This window comes from Macaca mulatta, chromosome 13 (assembly GCF_049350105.2).
Source record: "Macaca mulatta isolate MMU2019108-1 chromosome 13, T2T-MMU8v2.0, whole genome shotgun sequence".
Lineage (NCBI taxonomy): Eukaryota > Metazoa > Chordata > Mammalia > Primates > Cercopithecidae > Macaca > Macaca mulatta.
The window spans coordinates 17,742,721-17,753,258 of record NC_133418.1 but is presented as its reverse complement, the minus strand read 5'-3'; the positions used below and the strand labels follow the sequence as shown (position 1 = coordinate 17,753,258).

The following is a 10,538-nucleotide window of genomic DNA, read 5'->3' as shown; positions in this document are numbered from 1 at the left end:
ACCCAGGAGGCAGAGGTTGCAGTGAGCTGAGATTGCGCCTCTGCATTCCATCCTGGGTGATAGAATTAACCTTCATCTCAAAAAAACAAAAAGCTAATCTGTACTTTTCTTTTGGTGCATAACTATTGTGGGTATGTGAATGTGTATCTGTAGCACCTAGAATAGTGCCTAGCCCATCACTTGTGTTGAAAATTGAGAAAACCTTCTTAATATAACTTTTCCACACTCTAGTTCTGAATTTAAAGACAGAAAAAGATAGGTTAGCAAATATACGTATCAGTTATTTCTATTGACAGATCATTTGGAGAACACGTTTTTGGATGTGGGAGAATAAAGGTCCCTAACTCTCCACCCCAGAAATAATTTTGCTGATACAAAAATCAGTCAGACATGGTGGCACATGCTTATAATCCTAGCTACTTAGGAGGATGAGGTGGGAAAATCACTTGAACCCAGGAGGCAGAGATTGCAGTGAGCCAAGAGTGCCCCATTCCACTCCAGCCTAGGCAACAGAAAAAGACTCTGTCTGAAAGAAAAAAAAAAGTTGTTACTATATAGGAGACAATTTTATTGTCATCTCATTTAAAATTGAAGAGTACATTTGGGTCGAATTCTTATGCCTGCAGAGGCATTTGCCTCTGGCTTAAAATCACTGGCTCCAGGAGGAAACTCCACCAGAGGGCATCGTAAGGATTTCATAGTGTCTAAGTCATCTTGGTAATTCTTCAAATAATTCCTGGCAATTCTGTTAGGTCTTGAACTTCACTTACTTCTTATATGTTTAATAAAAAGAAGTTCAAAACCTTGCCATGGCTGTTGAATTCCCACAGGCTTGTCTTCACCTTAAAATTCATTACATGGTTTGTACTCTTTTGCGAATATAATACATAAGTTTGGAGGTGGATGCTTTCAGCCATTAAGTTCAAAAGTACTGCTACATGGGCCGGGCATAGTGGCTCATACCTCTAATCCTAACCCTTTGGGAGGCCAAGGGGTGCAGATCACAAGATCAGGAGATCGAGACCATCCTAGCCAACATGGTGAAACCACATCTCTACTAAAAATACAAAAATTAGCTGAGTGTGGTGGTGCGCAAGTAGTCCCAGCTACTTGGGAGGCTGAGGCAGGACGATTTCTTGAACCAAGGAGGCGGAGGTTGCAGTGAGCTGAGATCACACTATTGCACCCCAGCCTGGTTATAGATCAAGATTATGTCTAAAAAAAAAAATACTGCTACATGGACATCCATCATTCCGGCATCTCTGCCATAACAGCTGAGTATCGACAATGTCTCTTAGTTTCTTTAACTCCAAATTTGTGTTGTGTCCCTTGGTCTCCTGTCGTACCATAAAGTGTATTATTTACAAAAAGGACAATTTATCTATTGTTATTTCCTCTCAGTATGCTACATCCTTTTAGAATTTAAACATAGTGTCTCCCAACCTGAAATTTGATTTTTAAAAAACCAGAAAAATGTTTTTGGACATCTTTTATTTCCAGCTGTTTTCATCTTCATCTCCTCTCCTGAAGTCAACTGAGGGTAAAGTTCATTCGTCAAAATTTCTCCTCAACTCACAACAACTTCATCCCACTCCAATATGATTTTTGTCCCCATGAATTGATGCACATAATTTTTGCTGGCAGTGGTAATGTCCTAATAAAAAAAATCATGAGATGGCATCAGACTTTACCTTATGTTCTAGCTCAGCAGAATTTGATCCCTGTCTGATAAGGAAACCATATTTTCCCTAGAAACTTTTCACTTTTGTCACAGGTTTGGTTCCCAGGCAGCTGGATATAGATGAAGTTTAGTGTGCAGGATGTTTATTAGGAAGTAATGTCAGGATCCACATCTGTAGAAAGGATTAGAGGGAAGCCTTCTGTGCAAAGGGACAAGTCTAATGGCAACGCAGCCTGACTTTGTCAACTGGCCGCACAGACAGAGCTGTTCAGCTAAGAAGGCCTCCCCTATTTGTCCCAATTGAATCAAATGGCAAAGTCTATGCATCCCTTGCCTCCATTAATAATTGTGTGCTTGCCACTTGTGGAGGGTGAGACTTTGAAGCAGGTGGCTTTCTGTGGCTGAAGAAAACCTTAAATGTGCTGGCAAAGTTTTCCAAAGAGACAGAGAATGGCATCTGCCATGTATGTTGCCCCTTTCCAAAGAGGAAGCAACAAGGATAAAGTCCTCCAATGGCGCTGTATGCAGATGGGTGGACAGTAATATCTGTCCCTCCTGTGACCTAAGAAGAACAAGTGGCAGACATGCAGCCAGGTAGTTAGAGGTGCCACAGTGTTAGGAGATAAACATCTGTCATAAGCAGTGCTTCTTTGAATCAGGTGTGACACAAGTCTTGCATCCCTTGCATGGACTCCTTCCCCGTTATCCTGCTGTCCTACCTCATGAAGGTGAGTGGGGGCTAGGTGGTGGGCAGTCCCAGGACGAGGTACACTTTGCCTGCAGTGTTCCCACATGAGTTCCAAGGTAGCCCAGGTGATCATCCATGAACTTTGTATTTTCCTTGTGCTTCTTGTCTTTGCCTTTGAGGAACACGTTTCATTGGACTCTGAGTCCAAACAACTCATGTATCCCTATATCTTCACATTGTCCTTCACCTAAGGGAATCTCTAATCTCTAATGCCTTTGTTTTATTATTACTATCAATATTATAATAATTAACATTGTCGTTATTAACTCCATTGTTGGTTTTCAGTTATTTTTATTCATGGAGTTAATATGAATTATTCTTTTGTGGCTACTTACACCAAGATGAAGATAATGTATTAGTTCAGGAAGAATTTGCATTCTGAAGGTGAATAGAAGTTCACACTACAGATGGGCAGACACATGCCCTCCCAATTCCTGATGGACCTCCTAGTGCCTCCTAGACCTAAGGGGTCTCCTGCAATGCTCCAAGATGCCACCAAGGCAGGGATCTGCTTGTGCATGCCTGAGAGCATTCAGGATGAAGTGAGGCTCTGGAAAAATGCACGAGTTTCCACATAATCCCCAAAAACCTTACAGGTGAACTGGATGCCACAGAAACAGGAGTGGTCATTGACACAACAAAGTCACCAAAATTGTTTTGAAGTCAATTAGGAAACCCAGGAATCACTCTTGCTGCCATTAAGTGGAAGAACAGGAGCCTGTGAATGGCATCCTTGTCCTGTCTGAAACTACGCAGATATTTCTATGTGGCCTCAGGTACCAGGAATCTCCGTGATTTTCAGAAAGGCAGGGACAGCTTATGCCAGCCCATCCCTCTGCAGAATGTGCCCCAGCAGATCAGAGGATGGAACCATCATGGACTGCACAAAGGCTCAAGGCCAGCTTCCCAGACCTGCCTGTGACTCTAGGTAAGTTCTGAGTCCACGTGGGTGCCAAGGAAAGGTTAATGATGACCTGGAAAGATGGGACAAGCAGACACCACCCCTAAACAATCTACAGGATTCTAACTTCAGCAGGAAGCCAAAGACCAGCTCATACCACACTAGTGCACCTTGAAAACCCCTGAATGCAATGCCGCTCTGCAGAGAATTCAACAAAGAAGTTTTTGCATTCTAGGCTGCATTTTACAGTGCTTCTGGACACGTGATCAGAAATTGAACATTGGTATATCTAACTCTGACATTTTTCACAAAATAGTTTTTTTAAATGAGGTAATATAGACAAAATATAATATAACCATATGTATTATATGCCAAAATATGCTTCACTGGCATCAAGTAGACTCACTTTGAAGTACAATCTAGGACAACCTCCATTTTCAGAGTATTTTCTTTTCGAAAGTGAAACTCTCCCACCAAAAACCAACAACATCACAGGCTTTTGCCTCCAACAAACCGACAAAAAACCAATACATTTATTCTACCACTGTGAAATGGACTGCGGTGCAACACATACGTGTGAAACCCCACATGTGGCATCGCCGTGAGCCAAATGGGGACTCGTGGTGTAAGCAACACTCCTCACGTGTTAGTGTGCGTGAGATTCACTTGGCGGAATTTGACTAGGTGCGTGTTGGTAGAGTGGGGCTGAGGTTCTCTTGCCCCTGTGGATGCTTAAGAAGTCACAGGTCCTGCGAAGACCTGCGGTCCCCTCAATCAACTCTGTTTCGGAGACAAAATGACTTGGATTGCTGACAAGTCAAGAAATTTTCAAGCCCTTGGAAAATCAGTTACACACAAACACGGAATGAAAGTCAAAAGAGAGTACGTCATCTTTTTGAGAATTTTATTCACTTCAAAACAAATTAAACACACCTATTTCCAATGGCATTCCAGAGCCCAATTTTCGAGGCTGAGGAAACACCCCAAGAACGCTTTGTGCAGAACGCTTCACAGCGTCCAAAACACTGCTGTCAGGGCGGGGCACAGCTGAAGGCCTGCATCTCTCAGGGTTCCCTAACTGTTCCCTGATTCAGTCATCTAGAGAGCAAATGCACAGTCATTCCCCAGTTTCCTACTGACATCACAGCGGAAGTCTGACTCCCACGCGTCACCGTCACCCAGTTTCTGAGGCAACGAATCATTGGCACAGATGCTTCTGGTGGCGGGTTTCCGGAGCGCCCTGCGAACTACAATGTCCCTCACCAGAATTCAATGAGGCAGTCTCTGCATGTGGTCCCTGCCTGGCCTGGGCTCCAACATCCCCAGAAGCACCACAGCTGGGGAGTTTGGGAGTCACCACACAGTCTGCTCTCTGCTCTGTGCTCCTGAGTCCCACAGACCCCTCCAAATCACGGGAGCTGGATGCAATGGAGCCCTGGCCACCTGTAGTCTCACTCCAGGTCAGAATCGCTGTCCTCTGAGGAGGAGGAAACCTGAAGGTCCTCATAGAGGACACTCAGGGGGACAGGAACACAGGGAGCCTCAGACTTCTCTGAGACATGACGGCTGTGAGCGAGGAAGGCTCCCGGCTTCTCAGGAGAGGGAAACAAGGGAGCTGTCAGGAGGCTGGAGCTCCACCATCCGTTTTCCAGTCTCCGGAAGAGCATTCTGAGAGGCTGGGCCCCATCGTGGCTGGCCGCTGGGTGATGGGACATGGTGCAGGCCTGGGCAGTAGGCAGGCAAGGTCTGCTGTGCGGAGGCTGCCGGTCGCTGCTGGGCACCTGGGCGGGTGTCGTCCTGCTCATCTGGGGCGACGGACTTGGTCTGAGTTCGGTTGCAGCTGGCGGAGGTTGGAGAGTCTCCGGGGCCCCCAGCTCACCTCCCTGGATGGCATTTTCGGGCATCTGGAAGGGACCCATTCTCGGTTTCTTGGGGAAGTTCAGGCAAGCCTGAGTCGGAGCCTGGGCAGGTCTCTTGGCTCCTGGCCTGAAACTGAGATTGGAGCCGAGGCCCAAGCTGTGTGTGTCGGCTGGTGGGCAGGGCTGTGAGGTCACCGCAGGACGTTTGTCTTGTGCCTGGGGGCTGATGACCCGGATCAGGCCGTGGGGCTTGGAGGCAGCCTGGGGAACTTCTCGACGGCCACCCTGAGGCCTGCTGTGTGTCGGCTTCCTCACGACGAGAGGCTCCGGGCCCTGCTGCCTGACTCCAGGCTGAGGGATGTCGGCCACAGCCCCTGTCTGTCGTTCCTTTGGTCGGAGACTTGACGAGGAGCTCAGACTGGCTTTTCTGAGGGGAGACAGTGAAGCCAAGATGGATACCGTGTCAGACATTTTCGTAGCTGAGCCATCAGTGAGGGCACGGTCCACGCGTGGCCTCTTATTAGTTGCTTGGACCGGCATTGGCCTGCTTGCAACCTGAAAGAAAGGAGACCACACACGTTAGAAGTTCCTCGGCATCGAGCCAACATGGAAATCAACCACATCCAAAGACAAGGTGTACACAGCAGGAAATTCTTAATAAGGTAAGGACAGGCGGTCCTTGGAAGTAGGGACAGATCCTCAAGGTGAGTGCTGATCGGGGCAAGACCCATGAAAAATGCACTCTCGAGCTATGATCTGAGAATACCATTTTTCTAAAGACTGTGTCTTGGGCATTCACTGGATCAAAGCGCCTCCACTCAGCCTTCCATGAAGTGGGACGGACTAATGCCCTTCTGAAGGCAGGTCGGTGGCTCAAGGGTTCCCAGGACGTCTTTTCTGAAAACATGCATGTTCCTGGGGTGAGCCGCCTCCATGTTTGGGGGACTAATTTCCTCACGCCGCTAGGAAGACGTTGTTGGCAGGCTTGCCATCATTGCACAGAGAGAAAGCAACAGGAAATACGGCATCTTCAGATGCCTTCATCTGGAATCAAATGGACCTGGAAGGATCATGGAGTCCCTGACCCCAAGAAGGCAGGAAGAAGGGTTCCCCGATCCCCTCACACACACGGGAACCTGAAAGGAAATCAACCAGGGTGACCTAGAGGAGAAAAAGACCAGGGGCCCAGGGTGACACTCACCCTCAGATAATCACAAGATTCCATGGATTCTTTTCGATTTGGCGGCAGCTTCTCCGGAGGTGTCCCGGAAAAGATCTGGAGGAGAGCCTTCCTCTGCAGGTCTTGTTGCCTGCAGAAGAGAAAAAGTTCAGGCCCTGCCCCCTGGTTCTCCCCAGGAGACAGGGAGAACCCTGTCTGGGGCCCAGTCCCGTTCTGTGTTTTGTGATACATAAATGGAACTTTTGCGCCCTTTCCGCCTCTGCACTTTCCCTCATGTGCCAACCTTCCCATCCTGCTGGTGGCCCTCTAGGCTTCCCAAGTAAGTACTGTCATTTGGATTCCGTTGCTTTTCCCCCTGTCATGGGGAACCCGCACGAAGCGCCCCCGCCTCTCCACCGTCCCTGAATCTCCCAGAGCCAAAGGAGCTCCCGGATGGGGAACCCGGGAGGACACGGAGCTCTGGTCTGTTTCTCTGCAGCGTTCCTTCCCTGTCCCAGAGACGGAAAGGCACACGGTGTGCGGGAGCAGAGACACTGTGTCCTTAGGTGGCAGTACCCTAAGGGTGGTGAAAACCCCTCCCACTGCTCACCTTGGTCTCGCTTCCTTCTCTCCCTTTTCCTTGTTCAAGGGCCCAGGGTTCCTTCGAACCTGGGGCTTCCATGGTTTCCGGTTTTCCTTCCCTTCCTTTCTCCCAAAGGTCTGGGGAACCAGGGCTCCGTTCCAGCACTTCATGGGGCACCTGGTACTTCTGGCCGTGTGGCCAAAGGCCCCGCAGTTTTTGCACTTGACCTGTGGGTGGAAAGGAAGTGATGCCAGTGAATGAGCTGAAGCCACAGGCAGTGATCCAATGTCAACATTGAGACGGATTGTGAATTCAGAACTGAGTGAGGATTCCAAAGCGGGGACACCGGCATGGGGGCCCTTAAGTGGCGGGAGGGTTCGGTTACGATGTTCCCTCCCAAAGCCCATGTGAGGGAGGAACTCTCAAAGGAAGGACTCAGGGTTCTAGCGGGGACGATCATGAACCCGATGTCCACAACACAGCCCAACCTGGCTACACAGGATTCTGAGTGGAAAGGGAGGTTGCTCCCAAGAGTCTCTCCAGGGACCTGTCGGGCCGGGGAGGAGGTCCCAAGCCAGGCCCACCTTGGATGGGAAAAGCAACCCGGGTGGTGCTGGCAGAACTCTTTGGAATCCAACCCAGTCTCTGAGGACCGTGTGACACTCGCCCCCTCCTCCCCCCTCCATACCCAAAAGATTCCAAGGCTAGACATACCCTGGGATCTTCTTCATCGGGTGGGGGAGCCCTTGGCCCAACTGGGGCCCTCTGCTGCTTCTGGAGGGTCTGGGCTCTCACGAGTCTGTTTGCCCCACTTTTGGGGTCACGACGTGCCATCTTCTTCGTCTCCTGGGCGTTTTATGGCCGCCTTTTTCAGGGGTTGATGGTTGGGTCACCTGAATCACACACAAACACACACAAAGCGATGGTTAGGCACATTGGATATTCACACACCCACAAGAAACCCTCAGCTAATTCCATGACGGTGTGGTCATGAGGAGACCTCACCACCCGTCGGTCAAATCTGTGGATCACAATGTGGTGTGTGCATCCTCAGATATTGTGTGTTCCTCTGCCGTGACTACCTGGTCCAAGAGTAAACTTTGCCTGCCACATGGCCCACGGCCTAGGTATGTGGAGTTGGAGTTGAGATTTCAATCCCAACCAAACAACTGATTCTGGAGACTGGACTTAGGTCTATCACCATTCACTCCAGTAGAAGACACAATGATTCTCTCTCCCCTGAGGGACAAAAGAATAGAAGCTACAGGGCATGGCCGATGTCACCCCTTGGCAGGTCTGCTTGAAGGCAGGGATAAGGGATGCTTCCTATCAGAACTCAAATCACTACTCTTGCCGTTTCATTAAGCAACTTCCAAACACAAATTCATCGAGAGAAGTTATCTCCCTCTCTACCACACTAGCAGGTGATGGTCTTTCCTGCTCTGTCTTTTTGGCTTTAGCTCCAGCCCCTCTTTATTTATTTTTCTGGTATTTTACACACGCCATACGAATTCATCTAAACAAACGCTGAACAAGTGGCATATGAATTTCTTACATGGCTAAAGGGCAAACCACCCCTTTTCCAAAGTTCTTTTTCCATTTACCCACCAATTCAGCATGCTGGAATAAATTTCTTTTTGCATTTCCATCTGGCTCTTATCCCAGGCACGGAGATGGAAATGTTTTCTCGCTTTCTGTTCCAAGAATTACGGGTAAGGAGAACACATCCTACCGCATCAGCGAGCCCCATTGTGATCTGTTTCTTTCACTCTCCTTTGTCTCTTTTCCCCCAACCCCTCAGGGATTGCGTGAAACAACCAGTCGTTCAGGGAAACTAACCTGAAATTACAGGTCTACTTTCTTTCCTCGGCTGGCGCTCAGATGGACAGGTGAGCTGGCGCTCAGATGGGCAGGTGCTGGAGCAGCCCTGCTGGAAGCGGTGCAGCCTTCAGGAAGCCGGAGGAACGGGCAGAGAGGGACCTTTGCTTTCCAGGTTGCCTTTTATACTGCCTCTGGACCCCTGACGCGAAACGGACCCTAACCTAATCAACTTAATCCAATTACATGACCTGGAAAGGTCTATTTGCCCAGCCCACTCTAAGATGATGTTCACTATGGACAGACATTCTAATACCTACCTGTACAGCTGCAAGCTTTGAAGAATAGATGTTTCCCGTCAGGTATGTAGCACTGGTGCAAGTACCCCTGTCTGGTTTTACATCTTTTTTTTTTTTTTTTTTAAACAAGGTGCTAAAATAGACACAGTGTAATTGGACCATATTTACTCTATTTCAACGTAGGCCACAGTGTCATCAAGAAGGTACACCTTGACATGCAATCTCGGTCGTTATCCATCTTCAGAGCTTCTCCTTCTTCCCCACAGTAAGTGCGTCAGCAGAAAACCCTGACCACACCCTCACGTGTTTTCTCCTCCAGGAGGCCCTTGGAAACCACCGTGAATTGGACTGTACTGGGAAACCCAGATGAAGAAAGTCAACACCGCTTTGTCCTTCGGTGCCTGGCTCCTTTTTCAGCTCGTCCTGCGGCTCCAGGCATTATGCCTGAAGAGTCTCCAGGACACCGGTGCGGCTCTATTTCCTTGGGTCCCGTTGCCATTTTTCTAGATTTGCGAAGATCCAGCGGACTTTCTGTGGAACTCTCTTGTCGGGGAACTTGGGTGCCACGTCCCCTCATTCTGCCCTTCGTCATCTGCACCTGCACGAGTTAGGGTCCAAGTTCCCTGGACGGGAAGAGACAGGCAGGAGTCGGAATGGTGAACCAGCACACTGGGGGCATTTTCTCACTTGGTCCAAGTGACCCCATGGTCTTCTAGAGCTTTGGAACCAGTCGCGTCCCACTTGACACTACACCCGACTCTCAGTTGCTGAATGTTGTTGGCCCTCTGGCGATCTCCTGTTGGATGAGTTGCACCTGCTGAAACTCGATTTCCCCTGGATTTGCGCTTCATTAATTATTCATGATTCAGGTGGGAACGCCTGCTTACATCCCCCTGTGGCTGTTCTCTGAGCTTTCCGGTCACATCGTTTCCTGCCATGCTCTTTGGTTCATTTTGGTCATGCTCCTTCTGCTGTCAGAGGAGCAGAGAGTTGATCTTGTTGATTCTGGATACTGATAGTTTCTAGGTGATCTGGATAACCAGGGTACGACCCTCAACGGCGGCGGAAAGGGAGCAGCCATTTGGCGTTGCTCAGAAAATCCCACTCAGTTCCCAGGCCTCCTAGATGTGGAATCCTGGTCAGAGTTGTTCCCAGGTCAGAGAACGGAGATAGCCTGTGCATGGTGGGATATCTTTACCTAGAGCTTTCAGTGAGTCTCGACCTCAGCTACTCTTAGGATCGGGGGAGAAGCATGGAAAGGCCCTGTGCTCAGGCATCTGGAAAGAAGACGGGATGAATATTCTACCTCTGAAGTACATCCCAAATCTGGGAGTTTACTTCCCAGATTAATAGTGTCATCGATAATTATTAAAATTGGTCATTAGTGTTTAATAATTAATCATATTATTACTCCTAATACCGCAGGGTGTGTACACCTACCTGTGATGTCATTCCTAATATCCAGGGAGGGAGAGCATGGTTTTAGTTTT

At 48.8% G+C, this 10,538-nt stretch overlaps 1 protein-coding gene across 1 annotated transcript; it reads right to left on the bottom strand.

The window, feature by feature from the left end:
• Positions 1-4,781: 4,781 nt before the first annotated feature.
• Positions 4,782-7,823, bottom strand: LOC144333690 (protein FAM90A5-like). Its single transcript, XM_077958963.1, has 4 exons — positions 7,646-7,823; positions 6,959-7,158; positions 6,391-6,499; positions 4,782-5,744 (listed from the first exon to the last, which is right to left on the bottom strand). Exons 1-4 carry the CDS (start codon positions 7,763-7,765, stop codon positions 4,782-4,784), a joined length of 1,392 nt encoding a protein of 463 aa, XP_077815089.1. The 5' UTR covers positions 7,766-7,823.
• Between the last annotated feature and the right edge of the window lie 2,715 nt (positions 7,824-10,538).